Genomic DNA, 20,533 nt, shown 5'->3' with positions numbered 1-20,533 from the left:
CAGTCACCCTGTGGCAGAAGACCTGCCGCTTGGTAATGAAATATAACAAATTTGGAAATTTTCCATTGGGGTTATTGTTTGGAATGTTGAGTTTTGGGGTTATAATGTGACTTGCCTACGTGGCAGGTCATATTTGACTCACCCAATAAGGGATGCTCTAAGCCTTTTTGTAGGTACTTAAATCAGGTCAAATTTTAAGCTAAAGTGGTTCGTATTTCCGATGAACTATTCTCTGAAATAATTATCTCAGGATACCATCAGTCTATTTTCTTTCCCTTAGCGCTCGGTAGTCCTAACATATTCATGTTATCCTGCAAATCCTTTGACGAATTAAGAGAATCAACACACTCTTACATTGTCAAAAAATAAAGAAACAAGATAAAACAAAAATTTTAGGCACCCCGATCAACTTGTTAGTAGATAGTAGATACTAAATGAACATACAAGTGACACAACTAGCTACCTACTAATTGAAATTAATAGACATACTGCAGTGCCATAAATTTTTTCAAACTAGTTCACTTTTTCAACAAAATATGCTGTTCCCAGTTTCCCACTTCCCACTGTCAAAATATTACATTAAACGGGTAAAAATATACATCAGGACAAAAAAAATTACTTTTGCTCATTTTTCTGTGAAAAGATTAAAAAATGTAAAAACAAAAAAGGGAGACCCGCCCATACAAAGAACAAGAAATCCCCATATGTTATCTCCTTTATCAGTCAAGCAAATCAACCATGGTTTTCCTCCTTGGAAACCTTTGTGGCAACCTTAAACACATAGAATCCCGAATCTCGATCGGTAAATGAGTGGCTACAAACACAATTCCCCCCTTTTTTCTATGTTCCGAGATGATGTACTCGAGCAATCTCGTCCCGTCAGCATCTAATGCAACTGATGGCTCATCAAGCAACCAAATAGGACGGTCAATGGCAAGTAGTCTTGCAAGCTGAAGCCGCTTTCTTTGCCCCATTGAGAGCATCCTTGCCTTTTCGTTAATTAGCCGACCGAGTCCCATGAGCTCTAATGAGTCCCTGGCTTTTCCAGACTTGCCTTCAAGGAGCTCAAACCATTGGACGTTGTCAAGGACAGTGAGCTTGTCCTTGATGGCATCTTTAAGAGAGAGCCAATTGAGTTGAAGCTTGTACTGTTGGAAGACTCCTGATTGAGTTATGTCGTGGCCATTCCAAAGGATCTCACCTGCCGAAGGTCGTGAGAATCCTGCCAACATGCGTAGGAAGGTGGATTTGCCGGCACCATTGGCACCTGTTAGTACAAGGGCACTTCCGTCATGGACGGAGACATTGATGTTTCTGAGGATTGTTTGAGCATTTCTCATGCAAGAGACATTGTTAAGAAGGAGGCGAGGAAGTGGTGCCTTGCGCAAGGACATTCTTCCCTATTATATCTGAAGCAAACTAGCAAAACTGAAGTTAGGCCATGAAAGAAGACCTTTTGAATTCACAAATTGAAACAACTCGCAGAGCTCCAACTCATCTCATTAAGTTTGAAATCACTCTTACACGAACCACTTCAACAGAGCATCATAACAAATCAACATCCAGTTAAAAATCAACCAAAGTGATAGTGATTTGAGAAACTGAAGGAGGACTATAACAGTAACGGGAGGGAGGGAACCGGACTGCAGTTAATTCGGTGCATAAAAATTAAGAGAAGTGAGCCTTTCCTCTAGCATGCTATCTTGTCAACACCCTTACGAAAATGTGATGCTAAAAGTGAATCCTAAGTCCTAACGGCAACATGAGGAGAAAATTCTAAATAACTAACTTATAGTTACTACCTCAAAAACACAATCCTCTAGAAAGAAAGCATGCAAATTATTAATCTTGTCAAATTTCACATAGATCTATAAGACAGTAAATCCACCAAATGCCAATTTAGATGTTGATTAAAATAGAATAATAATACTATAATAGAAAGAGAAGATGAGAGAAACAGCAAAAATAGTACTAATTAAGATTTGCAGTACTTTTCTTTAAACATTCTGAAAAAAATACCTGTGAAAGTGAAGTAATTGGAAGACTAGTTGACTGTATCACTTGCTCACTCACAACTTTTTGACTTTCACCCTACACAGATATATTAAGATTGTTAGGTCGAGTACACTACCGAGACAGCAAATATCAAATCAGCTATTGTATTTGTACATCAGTCACTTGCCTTTTGAGTATTCACAGTAGCAAGTAAGTAAGTTTCTTATAAGTTCACTTGCCTTGTTTACCCTTGAATTATGAAGTTGGAAACTATCATGCGTACTGAATGAATATGCCACAAGTTCAAATATTAAAGAATGAAAAGGAGCAAATAATAGCCACTTGATGTAATTGCATATGCCGTCATCAGATATATATGAGTTGATCTCCCAGGAATGAGATCGTTAAACTAAGCTAATCAAGTTAGCTCATCACATCCATGAAGGAGATAAGTTTTGCTGCCCATCAGGTAAAGTGAGTCCTTCATATACTTCAATTATGAAATAAATTAATCCCATGTATGTATGTATGTAATAAGAGAAGGAACAAACACCCCTTATCGACCCTTTATTCAAAGTTAACCAGCCACTACATATAACTAACTAGCTCGCTCAAGAAATGAAAAACTTCCTGTTCAGAATTTCCATCTGGTCTCCCCCTTTCTTCTCTATCTAAAACCAAGAATTATAAAACAAGTAAAAGGTGGTGGCATACATGGCATACACAACTAAGAGGTGGCATGCATGCATTAAAGTTACAAAAGAATAGGTGTATGTTCTCTGATCAAAAGAGTTAGTGGGCTCAAGTCCACCTCCTGATAGTAACATGCCAAAGCCGACTAGCTATCATAAGGTTACGGCGCTTCTAATCTTATGTAATTAAGCAGCATCAAATATGAAAACAACTTAACATCATACACTTGGCTATTCCAACAATACGAAAGTAATATATCCGATACACACGTGAGAGAAAATTATATATATCTACAAGACCTTTTAAAAATCACCGCTTAAATTCTAAAATAAATTAGCTATCGTTAAAAAAAATAAAATTACTACAATAGCCCTAATCATATGTAAAAAATTAGAGAAATGCCCTTAGCTAACTTCTAGATTATTACACAAGCAATTAGTCTACCATTGAAACTTCCACATCTTAATCAACTTACTAACGAATCTAAAGCTTTAAATGACTTTCCTATATCAGCTTAAACTACAAGAATGGATTAGAAACCTAAATACAAAACAAGCATATATAGCTCCCAACATGCAAACCTTCTAAGCATACAATAAAAAAATAAACACACAACATGCAAAATATTTAAGCATCAACAAATTACATATTTGAGTTTAGCGTCTGTTTTGAAGTTAAAACAATCAAACATTCTTAGTAGTGACACTCAACTTCTAACACAATCATTTTGTTGCGTCTTTCAAACTAAGAGAGTAATCCACTGTTATTGTTAAATATTTCATATTATTAGTACATATAGTTGGTGAAATTACTTAATATGTACACAGGAAATCATGACAAGCAGATGGTACTACACTGCATTGTCAGCTTTAGCAACCAACGAGTAGCAATTCAAATTTCCAACACTTAGTTGTACATGACCAGGCCATGATGATAATCAGCAACACTAGGGGGTAATGTAAATGATAATGCATGAAGAAAACAAATTACAGGTAACCAAACATGACACTCGTCTATCTCAATGTCATTGTGCCTTTGCCAACTTAAACATCTAAACCAATGCCCTGGACTAAGGCCCATCATGCTCATGACCAACCACTCTCATAAGTTTCCCCTTTTTTGCTTCTTATACCAACATTAGATTCCTACAACAAAGTATACATGTGGTCTGGTTTGAGGTCCAACATACCAATCGTCCATCAAGTAAAAATTCCCGCCATCTTATTAAAGCTTTAATATTTATGTCCACTCTAGGATTAGGTACAAATTAGATATTATTATTGATACAAACAACTGAAGGACTATTATAGTCTGAAAGTAAAAGAAGAATTTAAGTCCAGAGTTTGACACTGAATAGTTTATATTCAATAATAGACAAAATTCGCCTCACAGTTGTTGGTACCATAATCCACTCACATAGATTAAGTACTATATAGGTAGAGGAAGTAAATCTATTCACTGGCAAACACACAAGTTCGGTCTAACTTAGAAGATGGATTATACACGAGCGCAGACATATAATAATTGACCTGAGAAGCACAATAATTGGTACAACCAGCCACTAGCAAAAAATACACGCCAACTGAATTGAATAGATTCAAAATTTTAGCACGGTTTCAATTTGATGAAGAGACCAGAGAAAGAGAACAAAGGTTTTGCAATAAAGAAAAAAAAAACAATTGAAGTAAAATTGCAATAAAGAAAAAATAACTGAGACAGAAATGGAACTGAAAACTTACTTGCAGAATATGATTATAACCCAGAAAAGGCGATGCCTTCACTGCAAAACATTCAAAGAACCTTCGAAAAATTCAAAAGAATTGACTTTTCTTGTTAAAAATAAAGAAAGGAAATATTTTTGATGGGTCGGTGATGGTAAATATGGTGGTGGGATGATTGGAGGTGGTAGCGCGGTTTTGGACGTGGTGGTGAGGTGATTGGAGGTGGTGGAAAGAGGGTTTGGATTAGAGAGAAAATGGTGGTGGCGGTTTTCTCTGCGGGTATTTTCTGAAATTTGGAAAGAGAGAAAATAGAAAAAAAGAACGCGGGCTTGAATTTGGGATTTTCCTTTGAGCGGCTTAAAATTGGGTGCGTTGAAGTCAAACATCGACCTGCCTACAATAGCAATGGTCCAAAAACGCAATCAATTTTATAGCTCTTTTCCGCCCAACGCAATTGTAATTGTCCCAGCTAAAACGACTCATTGCACTAAATCAGCAAACGCTATCTCCAGAAATTTCATAGCTTTTTTTTATAAGTGCTATTGAATAAATGCTATCTATGTGCATTTTTGTAGTAGTGTAGATTCTATTAAATACAAATTTTGTCTGAATCAACAAGTTTCATCCTATATGCAAAACTTGGTAAACTAAACCATCCACATACTACTGATTGCAACACTTTTGATCTTGTTTCCTTTTTGAGAAGCAACACCTTAAGAGAATTTCACTGTGCACCCACGAAGTAAAATGCACATGACACTCATTTCCAACTGTGACAATACAACTATGTGACCACTGCCCTGAACCTACATAGCGAAAACCATCTAGATATTGTGAAACGCATGTGTGGACTAGCTCTTGATGAAGCTGAAGACACCACCATACATAAAATGTTAAGCTTTCGTTTATAGTGATCATTTTACTGAAATCCCAAGCAACGTGAGAAACTGAGTGCCCAACCAATTGTAAGGTAATAATTGCATTATTACATGTATGTGTATACTTCAACACTCATAACTCTGAAACAACACATATTGATAGAGTCCCCAATGCAAACCATAGTTTTGTACATTTGTTATATATGCGTACGGAAGGGCTTATAAGTAGAAGGACAAGGCACCCCCCATATCTTACAACGTATATGCAAATAGGTAGAATTCGTGGCCATGTTTGTCTATAGCAGTTATAACAGTAAACAATCTAAGTGGTAGTAATAAAATTGAAACAAACTTAGTTCTGCAATCAACATGGATATATAACAACAGTTCATTTATCGCTTACCAGAATTTACAGTTGCTATCAACAATTCAAACAATTCCACACTCTTTACTTCAGAGAGAGTTTCCTGCATACAATAATAAGTTGTGTGAGGCATTTTGTCAAACAGGTCGCTCACCAAACTTGGCTACAAAATCATAGTTTTAGAAGATAAATAAACAATGAGTGGAGATTACCAGTGGGACCACTTGATTAGTATTACATTTTAAGACAGTCAAGAAATAGAATTTAAAAGCAGACACTAGTCAAATCTTTTACTTCATAGGATATAGTCTTCTGTCATTACTCGTGGTTTCTTCTCTTTGTGCCAATTACCAACAACACAACCGCCACAACACCAACCAAAAGAAACAAAAAAAATGCAATTAAGATATGAAATATGTCGGGAAAATACTCATTGTATCAATTGCAGTTAAATTAAGATACCATTAAATTTGAGACAACGATAATACACAAATAATATCAACAGTCCATTGCTTCCCAACATTCTTTCTTCACTCTAAAACCTAAGAAATAAACCGATAGTAAAAGGGTATGCTTTCATTGTTGAAAATTTTCCAAACGAAGGATGCCCAGATTCACAAATTCACAAATCCAGGGAGCATAAAGTAAAGGCAGGCAATCAGAAACAAGTGTATCAACGATCACCCAATTGTTTTTTTTAGTTCCTTTGTAGGTGAATGATATCTACCAAAAAAAAAAAAAAAAAAAAACTGGAAGGTAACTACAAGTCCAACTTTAAAAATGGATGTGCTAAACTACAGTGCATTATGTACCAAAGAGCACTTACCTGGCTGCGCTAAATGATCTTTCTCATTTGGGTTCTTTAAAGTCGAGAAATAGAGAAGTGAACAAGAGAAGAAGCAGACCTTCAAGTTCACACTGCATCTCATTGGTAAAACCATTAAAACTAATCTTAGTAGCAAAAGATAAAATTCAATACAAACAAAAATAAAATATGTACCTTTGAGTTTTTTCGAAAGCTCAAATCAGAAATCCCGAGATGAGATGTAGACAGAGAAAAATACCCAATTGCTTTGTGACTTGTGAGATAACCTGAAAGATCAGTTAATGGGGTCGGGAGAGACTGATAAGTTGCCTCGAAAAATTCTATCTCCAAAAAATTCAAAGCTCCATTCTCAGATTTTGGACGTTTTGCCTTAGAGAGAGAGAGAGAGATGGTGGTGGCTGTTTGGGGAAAGAGAGAAAATAGAGAAACAGAAGCGGACCTATTTTAGTTTTTGGGAATTTGAGTTGTAGTGGGCTGAATCCGATAAAGGCCTGCCATTTATAGCAGTAACCAGAAAACGCAATTGATTTTATTGCATTTTCCGGTGTTTCAATTACAAACATACCATAGCACTAGATGATAAACGCTATCCTCTAAAATGCATAGCGTTTTTTGTAAGTGCTATTTAATAAACGCTATCTTATTGCATTTTTGTAGTAGCAGTCTATCGTCAGAATGGGTATCTTCACTATTGGTGCTAACATCAGAAATAGAGGGGATGACAAAGGTATTTTTAGTATCGTCAATTTAATATATATATACAGTTTGAGATATCAAAAAATTTGATATGAAGGTTGAGATATCAAAAATATCGATATGAGGATTTTCAATCGATATATCCGATATGTAAAACAGTAAGAGGATGGATATACAAACAAATCATCTTAAGTATGTAAAGATGCATACTTTTAAGCATTTTAAAGAACGATATAACATTTTCTATTATTATGTAGCACAAATGTACACAGATATACAATATTCAAGTATAAAAAATCATCAAATCCCTAAACTATTGTTTTTAGTTGATTCAAGAATTATATAATTGTGTGAGTTTTTAGACTACCAAGTGAACTACAGAAAGCAAATGACGTACCTTACAGTGTACAAAAGTTAGGGTTTTCTGGAAGGAAGCAGAGAATTGAAGGATGAAGACAAAGGAAGTAAATCGTGTTTCTGGGTTTTTTAAGTAGCGTATAGAAGAAGTTGGAAAGATGAAGGAAAGAGAAATGGTTTATTTCACATTTTTATATTTTAAAATATGGACCGGGTTGTTATTTGGGCCCTGATGTGAAAAATAACTACTTCTGATATAACCGCTTCTTGAAAAGTTGAAATTTGAAGTGAAATTTTAAATTTTCGAGAGGGGGCGATATAGTGGGCAAATATCGTGCTTTTAAGTATTTTTATATGATATTTCAAAACTCAAGATATTGACATGATGGTCAATATCTCGGTATATTTCATGGTTATTTCAAACATTTGTAGGTATTGAGGGGGAAAAGAAGGAAGAAGACAATGGACACGTGTCAGGAGTTGATTGGGTTTAGCTAATTAAGGACACTATATAAAGACCGGATGAAGTGAAAGAGGAGGGGATTCATTCGATTATTCACATAAAAAATTATTAGAAACAGGAGAGAGAAAGAGAGAATTAGAGAGATTATAAACCTCCATTATTGATAAATAAAAAGCTTTGTTTCACTACAATTCAATCTTGTTCAAACTATCTTTCTATCATTCATCTTCAATTACGAACAGTAATTTGTGTGATCTGAGATCAATTATCCAAAGATTATTCTTAGTCATCACAATTCCCACTAACAAAGTTTGCACCCCCATCCAATGTTGTTTCGTTCTGATTCTTTTTCCTCCATCTCTCAAGACTTTCCATTTTCCCTCCATCTAGTCATTTAATTTGACTCTTTAAAACAAAATAACAAGAAAAAATAAACATTTGGTTCCCGATAAAATTTTCTCGAGCAAACATCATTTAATTTCAACATTACAGAACACCCCAGACGAAAAATCTAGGCCAGTTTTTTTAATTTGCATTCCCTTTTTATTCCTAATACGGATAAGTGTATTATGTTCATTTATTTATTTATTTTCTTGAACTTTCATCTCCATTCTACTCAAATAATTAAGATTCAAAAACACGCAACATTTGTTTTTACCAATGACAAAAGTACTAGGTGATTTTACGAATCAAGATTGAGGGGATGGGAGAAACTTAAGGGAATGAAGTTGATAAAAACAACTAAACTAATGTAGAACTCAGAGGTGAGAAGCTTGCAATGAAAATATTGTTTAGCTTTGTTAAGGACCTCATTGAATTTTATGCAAGATATGGAAAAGAGATGAGATTTGGTATTTGTAAAAGAAGCAGTTCGGAAGATAATAATGGGGTTTGTTTGCATGAAGGAAATGCTCGACACATATCACAAAGTTTAGTTAATATGTGTCTAGTATCAAAAACAGATTGCAAAGCTAGAATTACATGAGCTCTTCGCCTTGATGAAGAGTGGACAATAACCTATGTAATACTTAGAGTGTTGGACATAAACCATGAGAGTATAAACTTTGTTAGTGGAAATCCTAGTCAGCATGGAGTTTTCATTTCAGGAGAATTGGATAAACCATGAAAGTATAAACTTTGTTAGTGGAAATCCTAGTCAGCATGGAGTTTTCATTTCAGGAGAATTGGGTAACACGTCAGTTGGTGTTTATTTGTTTTTTTTTTTTTTTTTTTTTTCGATAAAAGTTGGTGTTTATTTGTTGGTACAACTGTTGGTACGTATAGTATTACTCGTACCCAATTTTATTTTTTTAGCTACAGACAAATGACACACGCACATGGCTGTACTGCTGGTTGGGTGGTACCAATTTGAGCAACAATGGAATCCGAAGGGGATTTTCCAATTGTTAGTTTCTGAATGTAAACTTACAATGATTAAAAAAAGTAAAAAACAATCAGACAGATTCAGAACAAAAAATATAATGTACGTATGATGGAAATCATCTCTTGGAATGAGAGAAAATCTGTTGGGTCCCCAAATCTGAAACTAGATTTTGTACTTCAGGTTTTTCGGACAGTTTCACAATGAAAAACTAGAAACTACAATCCCAGAGTCCAGCAAATCCCAATAGAACAAACTAAAGTTCTAAAGAAGGAGATTCTTTCGAGGTTCACAATAACCCCATGAGCGCAATGGGGCATTTTAAACATTAACAAATAAATAACACGAGATGTCCACCATTTGTCATGCCCTTAAGTTTCAAATGATCTTATTCTTTGTACTTCCTTGAAGCCGCTGATCCTTCTGAAGCCATAGGTTCACTAGAATTGAATCAAAGATGATCTACACCAGTGAACATTGTAAGTCATGGGGTAAACTCCGTTCCTTTAGTTAAATCACAAATAACAAGTTGATGGAAACGAGGAACCACCTGGTTTATATGAGCAGCCACACAAGGAAGAACTAGCAACCCTGATTCACCCATAGCACCATGAAGCTGTTCCACAACTGCTACCATTACAGGCAAAGTTTTCTGCAAAGACATGCTCATATACGAAGGTTTAAAAATCAAACAATAACTTTCTTGCAGACCAGCGAAAAGGCATTCTAATCTAAAAGAGTTGATGTGATATGATGATAATGATAATGATAATGATATACTACCATATGTTTATACTTTCAGACGATAATAATCAACTAATTCAAAAGTTAAAACATCTCAACTATACTAAAGAGGCAAGGATATCTTGGCATTCATCTTTGAAGAGTGAACTTTCTGCTATCTAATATTTCTCCCAGATAGGGCTCATTTCTTAAGATTTACAACAAACATTCTGTACTCTATTTCCAGACACATATGTTCTCTATTATAATTAGGTTTAACACAAACAAACACATTACCAGGCTTGATAAAGCCAGCCACACTAACTTTTAATGGCCCACTATTCTAAAATTCGGGATATTTTATATATATTGTTGATATTTCACAGGTTTAATCCAAAATACCATAAATTGCATCAACTCTTGGGGAAACCTGATATATACAACAATATTTTATACACCGAATCTTGAATTTTCCCACAATGATGCTATTTTTTTTATATAGAATATATCAGTATGTGCTGACCTGGCTAGCAACAAGTACAAAAGCACGATAATTCTCTTTCTTGGCAAAAACCGATATTTTAGCACCCAGCGCAATTGACAAGCTCTGTGCTACAAGTGTGTTGAATGCTAACAGGATAAGATGCAGAAACCTACAATAAGTTCATATCACACCCTGTTAATAAGAATATAGCAAACCAAAGTAATTTCTGCTGAGCATAAATGTGTTAGTGCATATGGGGAAAATGTATACTACTGTAGGAAAAGGGAGATAACTGGACATAACTGATGTCATGATAATGTCAGCGAATACATAAGATCCACATGTGATCCCCTATTTTTTTTTTTTTTTTTTTTTTTCTCTTTATGGTTTCCTTCTAATTTTTGGATAAAGGGTCTGCTAAGAAACTGTCACTCCTAGGCCAAGAACAGTTTCAGGAAACGTTTCAAAGAAACACCTTTTTGTGAGCAGGGGGAAGATCCTCACATGCCTTGGTAACGAAATATAGATAGGAAAAACACCTCTAAATTGAAGTTCATGATAAGTAAAGATTGATGATCGAGGAACATACATTCCCATGCCAACAGCCAGGAGGAATGCTGCTGGTTTCACCATCAATAGCAGTGACCTTGACTTACTCACTTGTATCCATGGAACCTGGCATAAAAAAATCATTGACACTTTAATTTTGATCAGTAATCAAAATGATTGAAAGAAGAACTAAACAAGCTATAAACTGACTTCGAAACAGATTTAGTTGCAATAGTTTTTCAGAAATTTAGCAACTGGGTTATTGTTTGACTAAAAACCAACATCCCCAAGCTTGAATGAATCAACAAGTTTAAAATCAATCTCCAATACCTGGACAAATTGACAGTCTGCTACGTGAAAGTGTGTTAATGGTGTACTAGGAATCAACAATTTGGTAACTATAGTATATCACAGAATCACTGTTATGATTAGGTTCCCATTTTCACTACTTTAGTAACTTTTGATTATAGTATTTAGTAAATCTTTTCACTTCAATCAGTTCTTCTGATTGGCACAGGATCCAGTGTTATTAAGTCACCAGTTTAATTATATAAGGCCTTTATCCTCACAAACAGGTGGTGACTATTGTTTTGTAAACTAACATAATGGGTTTTTTAGGTTTTGGTCCTACTATTAGTTGGTTTATTAGGCTTTGGTCCATAAAAGCTTAAATATTAGTCTTTAGTCCTAGTTCCGGTAATTGACCGTCAGTCAACCCAGTTGACTGTGGGTACCAAAACCTAAAAAGCCCTAACATAATTTAGGTTGAGTACTAAGGGTTTACCACCATTCTTCTTTTTTATAAACTAGAGTTCCTCCCTTAACAATTGGTGTTCATCTTTATTTCTTGCTTGCGTGAGTAAGGTTTTCATCAGTTAAACATGTAGATCCTTGGACCTAAAGTTTTCAATATATTTACATGACCTCAAACACACAATAAGACCATTATATTAACTTGTCATTAATTAACCTTTTATATATGTCAAACCTCCGCCCTTAACGCATAAAAAAAGGGGTATCAATCAATAGTTAGCCCTTAGCATAAGAGAAATGGTAAGTTTCTAACAGTTGGAGAAAAGAAATATAAAGTGCGTCATCATTGTCCAATACAACAATTAAGTTGCAAGCCTGAAAACTTTCAACACCGTGTACCAAATACAATGCCCCAGAGATTGTATTGTCAAATAATCTGAAAAGAAAATAGAGGAAAGAAAAAGAACTATGATTGCAATCTTACAAGACTAAGGAGGACAGCACTAATCATTGAGAAGAGTTTACGGTTCTGGTCAACATATTCTCCCACACCTACATTGCAATAATAACCAGGTCAACAATAGGTACTGCATACAATTTCATTATGCAGTATAAGTGTATAACCCCCTCCCCCTCTGTATCAAGAATACCCCAAAGAGAACACAAAATGCCAAATAGAGTTCTCTTCCAGCCATAGGTCCTCCCAAAAAGCATGCTCACTACCCTCTTCAAAATCAAGGAGGATAATTTATATAAATGAAGTCCCTTCGACACACATCTCCACATGCTACACGCATAGATGGGCCGCACAGGGCCACTCTACCAACCAAACTGGGTTCCATCAAATATTCAACATGAAGAGTACTTACTAAATGTGTAACTACAATCCTTTGTGTTAAGAGGATGTAAAGAAACTTCCAGCATGATTTTAGAGAGAAGAGAGAGAGGGAGGGAGAGGCTTACCTTTGAAGCAATCTCGAAAGACCTACAGCAAATCAAAAAATGCACGAAGCATTCAAGATATGAAACATAAAAGACACAAGCTCCCTAAAACTTTCGTTTTGAAAAGTGGGGAGAAATATTCAAGATCAAAACTGAATAATTGCTTTTCAAAAGCAAGCAGGTAATAAAAATAAGAATACCTTCCCCAGAACAAGAGGAACCAAAAGTGTGATAAGCAGGCTTCTAAGCAGTTGCTCAGTTGGAACAGATACGCCAACTCCATTCGCTATGAATTTTGATAGAGAAAAGGGAACCTAATATGAAAGGGTACTTTCAGAATACACTCATAGCAACTCCAACAAACATGCAATGTTTTAAACACCAACATATGTTAATAAATTAATAATTCATGAATTTTTCGATTTTCTCATCTACGCTCTCATCAATATCAGGTTAAGAGGTGCCATTTCACTTTTAATTATGAAAAAAGTAAATTCTACAACTGGAACCCAGAAACAAAGTGCTTCAAAGACGTACCATAAGAATACCCAACAGATTAGATATCACTGTCATTGCAAGAGCCAGAGCAGAGTTTCCTCCAACAAGCTGCATTTCGGGAGCAATTTGTAAAACATGTAGGTTCACATTTAAATGCAGCTAATAGATAAGAGTATGACCAGCATACCTGTGTCAATGCTACTCCACTTGACAATGTCGTCGGCATACAGCTAAAAATAGCTAGTCCTACAGAAGTTCAGTCTACGCGTCTCAACAAATTGTGAAAAATCAAATACTACTTAAACGAAGATACACTCAGTAAACTTATTAACCATATACATACCTGTGATAAATTCTTGAGGCGCTAGTTGATGCAGCAAAATAAGCTTTGAAAAGAATGGACTGACTATCAAAATAGATATCTGCAAAGAAAACCAAGAATATCATGATAGCAAACATACTAATGGCCATAAATAAAAGGAGGATTTTTTTTATTTATTTAATTGATTATTATTCTTAGCCAGGGACAATCGCATACTTCCTATGAGATTCTATTTATAGTGTCATAGCCTGTGACACTATAAATAGAAAGTTAAAAGATTTTAGTGTTTAATTTTCGTGACTTGACTATTCATATAATCATGTTATGAATTTATGATGAACTAATTACAGAGGAAATCATTCTTCATAGGCACACTGAGTCTGTTTGAGGTTTCTTCTTAATTGAAATACAACCACTTTCCATTCATTCTTATCAATAGATTCAAATTGCATAATTGATACCCAATGCTATTATGGATTCAAGCTTCATGCTTCTTGTTGAGATGTTTAGTGTAGTCCCACATGGGAATTTTAAAGCCTTGCAGTATGGCATAAAAGTTTCTGGATCTCTCCACTCATCGCCAATTGGTTTTGCCCATATTTAAGACTTCTGAACTAGAATAAATCATGCAATGTGATCATGAGTCCTGACATGATCAAGATGTACAGATGAAACACAGAAACAATTCAGCCCCCAAAACAAACAACACTATGTCCTACTTCCAGTCGTGAAGGCTTGTATATGGACTTACACAACACGAAAGTAAACCAGCCATGGAGATAGATCCTTTCAGGCACAAAAAATATTTAAAATAACCACTTTAAGCTGCCTCACATTATCTCTATTGACAAATGAACAATGGGAAAACAACTCTCTTTTTTTTTAAGTAAAATGTCTGCAAAATGAAGTATTTTCCATAAAAATTGACTAGAGTAAAAGAATTGTTACAAAGAACATACAACAGACAGAAGGCACATAAGGAATTTGAGGTCATACTAGCCCAAACAATCCTATGGGCCATGCTTCTGCAGCAGCTCCGATTTCCTCGGTCCGCAAAGTTAGCCCTTTATCATTATGTAAGGAAGACATATACAGAAGTTAGGCATAAAAACATTTTTTGGAAAAAAAAAAGATGGAAGAAGAAGAATATAGCAGCACAATAATGCTATTCAAAATCATACCTGAGATAAGAAAAATACCGAAAGTGCTAAATTTTGACATGGAATAATGATGCGCAAGACAACCAAGTCTTGGACTTGTAAGCCCTAGAGCAACTCCACTGACAAGAGCTGGTAAAAATTGTCAATAAAGCAACAGTAAACAAACTTCAGAAGTACTATCTGCAATTTCATACGAATAAAGAAAATAAACAAATAAAGATAAAAAAGTTACTCAAAATTAAAAAAAAAAAAATCCAAAGGTTCAAAGAACAATAAACATTTCAGTTTGAACATATCCCAAAACAATCTAACAAACAGAAATAACTAGACATAGAGTGGTGTAATGCCCTACATTACAAGGTTACTCATCTATAGGTTCTGCTCTCACTTCATCAAAACCCTTAATTCCAACCATTCTATTCCTCTTTCTCTTTTAAAGTCCAAAAAACATTATATGAACATTAGTAAGACCGTCACTTTTTTAGGTCCCGATCATTATCATTCTTCGGAAACAATCTTTAAACAATGACAACCACTTGTTCATTTATTTGTCTCTCATTAAAGATCATTCATTAATCACTGCCTTCCTACGTTACATCTCTTTTAGTCTAAAAACTATTCTCATTTCTTCTCAATTGCTGAAACATCCCCAGAAAGTATACTTCATTTCACTCCTTCCAAATTAATGTGCCTCAAGATTATACATTCCAAACTAAATTGCAATCATTTTCTTCTTCTTTTTCCAGTTAAAAGTGGTTACCAATTGGAAGGAAGTTATTCGCCGCCCAACTCTTAGTATACTGAATTCCATTACCACCCACCTGAAAAGTCAACGAAAGTGAGAAAAGTCAAAAGGCAGAAACACTAGTTATTGTGAAGTGAAAAAAAGACCTGATTGTGTTGTGCACTACTGGCTTTGGTGAACCGGAGTTTCTGATTAGAAATGAAGGACAATTTTAGACGGTGTGATGGAAAATTAGATGGTTTTTGTTGAGAGTTAAGAGGTATGAATTTTAGGGTTTGAAGGCTTCCCGCCATTTGAACCAGAAATTTCCTTAACTGAAATAACAGAAATAACAGATTTCGTAAGTTTCACGAAAGTGAAAAAATGTACCGAGATTTTTGTTGATTTTGACACTTTGGAAAACTTAGAAATATGTATTTGGAATTTTCAAATTTCAACCAACAAGTCATTTTTCACTTCGTCATAGTTTCAATGGTAGCGTGGTCAACACCAAATCTTCAAAATTTTGTTGAAATCTAACATTCGTCATTCACCAAGACCAGCAAATTGGGATGTTTTATCAACACCACAATGCGGTTTACGATGTAAACAAATCGTGTGGACTTTTTCAACTGATGGGCGTGGTTCATGGTGTGGCGCGTGCGCAAGTTTGAATTGCTAAAGGCCATGCGGTTTATGGTGTGTACCGCAGACTTTAAACCAGGATTCAATGTCTGGTGCAAGACTATATGCAACCACCCAGTCACAAATTCAGAATTCGTACAAATTTGTTTAAAAAATCAAGAAAATTATAAATAATTAAAACATAAAATAATATGCAATGTGTGATTGTGTATTATGTTAGGATTATTTCCAACATATATCAAATTGAAAATTTGTAAATATATATGTAAAGTCTTGTTATATCCTATAATATTCTACAAATATTTACAATTCAAAAAAAAAATATTAAAATAAATTAATCAAAAACTATCCATTATAAAAAAAATCGGAAAAAATTACTAAAAATCGGTAAACATTGAGAAGAAGATTTTTTTTTTTTCCGTTTTTACTAATTTGAGACTTTTTTTTACTTATTTTTAAAAAAATAGGAGATTCTATAAAAAAAAACGGTAGTGGATAGTCGCCCGTGTAGGTTTGATGAGATTAAAGTCAAACAACCTGTATTTGCACCAGCCTTCAAGTGTTGATGATTCATGTTGCTGAAATTCAGATCGATGATACCATTATATTGAAGATACTCTTAGTAGCATTTGATTATTTATCAACACTTAAACCTGTGTGTTCACAAATGACTTTTTATAGATCTCTACACAAGCTAGCTACACGAATGCACAACAGAAGAGTCCAGCAACTGATACTTGTGTGAATGTGCTTAATTTATTGGCTAGAGAAAGGTTTGCTCCGGTATTAGAAGACTAGGGGAAATGAATTTAGAACATCTCTAAAATTCTTCAAATTTGTTTTCGAAACTTGGAATTTTTCGGAATTCCAACTCTAGGTGGAAGCAAATTTAGTCACATTACCTGTTCAGTTGCATTCTTATTCGCAAATTTGGGATTTCGGATATGGATACAGAGCGATAGTGGTAATGTCGCGCGCCATTGCAAATGTCGTCACAATTTTTTTTTTTTTTTTTTGACCAGCACCACGCGTCAGTGGTGCTGTTGCGCTCTGCGCTGCGTCACGTCACTCCTAATGTTGTGTGCTCCAACGGGAAAAAAAACAAGCAAAAACGCCCGGAATTCTACATCTATATGTCTACACTTATCTCTTTCTTCATTTTACATACACTCAACTCAAACATTTTTATAAAAAAACTCAATCATTTCACATCAATCCTCAACAAACAACACACACACATTGCCAAAAAATAGACCATGATATGTATGAGATTTTTCCCCTTCAATCTTCATCTTCATCTTCATTTTCATCGTCGTCATCTTCTTCATTTTCTTCAGCGAAAAACTCGGCAGATAGTCTTGATGAATAATTTGTTAACGTCATTCCCCTTATGAAGCACCATTTGGCTGTATTTGCACAAACACAAGTACATGCTCTGAAGGCACCACATGGTGGTTCAAATAAGGGTCAAAAAGTGAAACATATAAATTATACTTTGACTTTGGAAATCTTGAAGGCCAACTACTTCGTCGATCATCCTGTTTTTCCGAAAGAGGATTTCAAATGACGCTTTCGTATGAAAAAATCTTTATTCCTTCACATCTTCAACGATATTCAGACTCATTTTAAGTACTTTCAACCTAAATTTAACAATGCTGGTAAACCTGGTATAGATCCTCTGATCAATGTGACTGCAATTTTACGTATTCTTGGTTAGGGTACGGTGGCTGATCAAATTGACGATCAATTATACATTTTCGAGCAAACTGTAAACCAGCGTTGATGCATTTTTGTGATGCAATTATCAAATTTTACGGTTCAGTCTACTTGCGAATGCCAAATATTGCAGATACAGAACGCTTGCTTGCATATTTTGTCATACATGGATGGCCGGGTATGTTGGGAAGCATTGATTGTATATATGCATTGGAAATAGCATAATTGTCCAACTGGATGGCAAGGTGTTTATAGTGGTCGTTATGGAAAACCATTTGTTATTCTCGAAGCTGTTACAACCGAAGACTTGTGGATATGACATTCTTTCTTTGGGATGTTAGGGTCACACAATGACATCAACGTGTTGGACAACTCGCCGATATTTGAGCACGTGATCAATGATACATTTCCACCTGTTTATTTTGATGTAAATCAGCATAGCTATAATATGGATTATTATTTAGTTAATGGTATCTATCTTGACTATGCGACATTTATATAAACAATTTCAAAACCTAATGCTCTAAAGACGAAGACACGAAGTGGTTCGCAACGATGCAAGAAGCTGCAAAGAAAGATATTGAAAGAGTTTTTAGGGTTTTGCAATCTAAATTTGGGATTTTGGTAAAAGCTTGCAAATTATGGCATGTGCCGTGGAGACAATGGGTACTGTTATGAGAGCATGTATCATATTGCACAATATAATAATCGGAGCTAAAAATAAAAATTATGAAATGAAGAGGTACATTCTTGATCCAGAAAGGCAACTACAGATCCCACCTACTTGGAGACACTACATATCCATTGAGGGGACTCTACGAGTTCAATCAAAGATTATGCATGATAGACTTAAAAACGACTTTGTCGAGTATCTATAGAAAGCATTAGGGGCGGTGACCGACGTTGATTGTTGTAATTTAATTTAATTTCGTAGATGCATGTTTATTCTTAATCATCAATAAACAATGTTAATCATTTTCTATTTTATTATATATATATTTTAATTTAAACTAACATATATTCATATAAAATAAAAGTTTATTCATATTAAAAAATATATTACGTTACATAGTCATAGAAAATAAAATGATTAACCAGTCTTAACCTTTTTCATTATAGCACCCAACCGCTCACATTCTACATACTAAACACTTTAATAGATCGATCAAGACCTTTCCCTTCAAGGTTCATGAACTTTTTCAGTTCTCTAACACCATCACAACCATTTGGGCATGATATCTGTGCATAGGGGCAATACCTACACCAATGATCATTCTCGCCACAACACGTGCATAGCAACGAATTGTCTATATATATATATATATATATATATATTTCATATCAGAACATGTATCATACATGCATTTCAAAAATCTTATTTCTTCACTATCTTCGTTACAACTTCTATGTATGGGCATATAACATTGGCAATGTGATGCTTTAGGACACTTTCCATTCAGATACTTGCATGATAACGCAAGGTGCTTTCTTAAAGTGTAAATTTGGCACCTTTCTTGATCGAGTGTATCAAAATAACATGATTGTTGAGTTGATTCGCCAACGTCGGTATGTTGGCTAGTTTTTTGCAATGATGAAGAAAAAACCATGGTAAAATGAAATGGTTGTGGAGATAGTTTTTGGAGTGTTGGGTGAGAATAAAGCAAATTTGTGAAATTTCCGATTTTCTACTCGATAGCACGTGACATTAGTAATAGCGCGCGTAGTGGGGTCTACAATTACATTTGCGGTCGATATTTGCGACCACTTAGAGTTGGTCAAAATTTGCGGACAGTTTTTTCAAATTTCGTATTCAAATTTTAAGAAAATTCTACCACCAACTAGAGATGCTCTTACCGGGTACAAAGGAGCAAAAAAATTCAGGACAGGCTGGGATCACACATTGGCACCCATGTTTAAGTATTCAACTAGTGTTTGGTCGATTAGCACATATCAGAAAGTCGGTACTACCACATCTTTGATGCAGCCAGCTGTGTAAAATACACTAATTTCCACTAGCTGCTGGAGTACTAGCAGCACATTCTTGTTAAAATGGATTGTGATCGGCGTGGGACGACTAGGACATTTATTAAACCAGAGGACAATAAATCATTTGCCTTCTGAGGAGAGAAATATATACCAATCATGTAAAACTCATACTATGATTTAACTGGATTGATACACATTTTGAAATAGGTGACATTTACAAGATTGGTAGCATGGATTTTTCCTGACCTTATTTGGCCACTTACAATAACAGAACCGCCCTGTTTACAGGTCGAAGATGCTCTCATGAGCCATGCATGACATCAAACTCTCTTCAAAGTCCAAAGAAGGTACTTGAACTTGCACGCCCAGGAATCAAGATAGAAGATAGAGTAATCGGTACGTTTAACAATCTTTTAAGTCAATATATAAGATGAAGAAAAAAGATTGGAAAAAGAATAAGAAAATTTTATACGACGAAGATGATGGAAGTCAATTTACAATCCAAGTCCCATGAGTGCAGTGGAGAAGAGTTACAGAGACATGAGTGGGTAGTTGAGTCATGCTGTATGATAACTAACTACCTATGGTAAATTTAATCAAAGTGAGACACAATTTTCAAAAGGCAAAACAGAACCGCCAAAGAAGATATGATTTTAA

The 20,533-nt window shown here is 35.0% G+C and overlaps 2 protein-coding genes across 13 annotated transcripts; both read right to left on the bottom strand.

Moving 5' to 3' along the window:
- Positions 1–494: 494 nt before the first annotated feature.
- On the bottom strand, positions 495–5,769 carry LOC147482857 (ABC transporter I family member 1-like). Of its 8 annotated transcripts, none has more exons than XM_086578000.1 (4): positions 4,428–4,757; positions 2,183–2,277; positions 2,020–2,091; positions 495–1,419 (listed from the first exon to the last, which is right to left on the bottom strand). In XM_086578000.1, exon 4 carries the CDS (start codon positions 1,392–1,394, stop codon positions 720–722), a length of 675 nt encoding a protein of 224 aa, XP_086434126.1. In that variant the 5' UTR covers positions 1,395–1,419; positions 2,020–2,091; positions 2,183–2,277; positions 4,428–4,757; the 3' UTR covers positions 495–719. The 8 variants fall into 8 exon arrangements, with proteins under 8 accessions (XP_086434126.1, XP_086434125.1, XP_086434124.1 ...); XM_086577999.1 differs by having other exon boundaries at positions 495–1,409; positions 4,428–4,756; XM_086577998.1 differs by lacking the exon at positions 2,183–2,277.
- A 3,685-nt stretch (positions 5,770–9,454) lies between these two features.
- On the bottom strand, positions 9,455–15,947 carry LOC147482856 (putative sodium/metabolite cotransporter BASS4, chloroplastic). Of its 5 annotated transcripts, none has more exons than XM_086578196.1 (14): positions 15,697–15,947; positions 15,566–15,626; positions 14,845–14,934; positions 14,642–14,709; positions 13,667–13,745; positions 13,511–13,569; positions 13,363–13,431; positions 13,026–13,139; positions 12,847–12,868; positions 12,368–12,435; positions 11,171–11,256; positions 10,621–10,750; positions 9,925–10,026; positions 9,455–9,836 (listed from the first exon to the last, which is right to left on the bottom strand). In XM_086578196.1, the coding sequence occupies exons 1-14, from the start codon at positions 15,841–15,843 to the stop codon at positions 9,753–9,755; spliced, it is 1,179 nt and encodes a 392-aa protein (XP_086434322.1). In that variant the 5' UTR covers positions 15,844–15,947; the 3' UTR covers positions 9,455–9,752. The 5 variants fall into 5 exon arrangements, with proteins under 5 accessions (XP_086434322.1, XP_086434321.1, XP_086434325.1 ...); XM_086578195.1 differs by having other exon boundaries at positions 14,827–14,934; positions 15,697–15,943; XM_086578199.1 differs by having other exon boundaries at positions 14,605–14,709; positions 14,827–14,934; positions 15,697–15,892.
- Positions 15,948–20,533: the final 4,586 nt, after the last annotated feature.

This window comes from Coptis chinensis, chromosome 8 (genome assembly GCF_015680905.1).
Source record: "Coptis chinensis isolate HL-2020 chromosome 8, ASM1568090v1, whole genome shotgun sequence".
Lineage (NCBI taxonomy): Eukaryota > Viridiplantae > Streptophyta > Magnoliopsida > Ranunculales > Ranunculaceae > Coptis > Coptis chinensis.
The sequence above is the reverse complement of the archived record's forward strand: the minus strand, read 5'-3'. Positions and strand labels throughout refer to the sequence as shown.

Excerpts from the sequence above, each read along its gene's own strand:
- LOC147482857 (XM_086578004.1), bottom strand. The coding sequence starts at position 1,394 with ATGTCCTTGCGCAAGGCACCACTTCCTCGCCTCCTTCTTAACAATGTC.
- LOC147482856 (XM_086578195.1), bottom strand. The coding sequence starts at position 15,843 with ATGGCGGGAAGCCTTCAAACCCTAAAATTCATACCTCTTAACTCTCAA. Across the intron at positions 12,436-12,846 it reads CTTTCGAGATTGCTTCAAAG|GTGTGGGAGAATATGTTGAC; the intron begins GTAAGCCTCTCC and ends ATTGCAATGTAG. Across the intron at positions 10,751-11,170 it reads CTGGCTGTTGGCATGGGAAT|GTTTCTGCATCTTATCCTGT; the intron begins GTATGTTCCTCG and ends AACTTATTGTAG.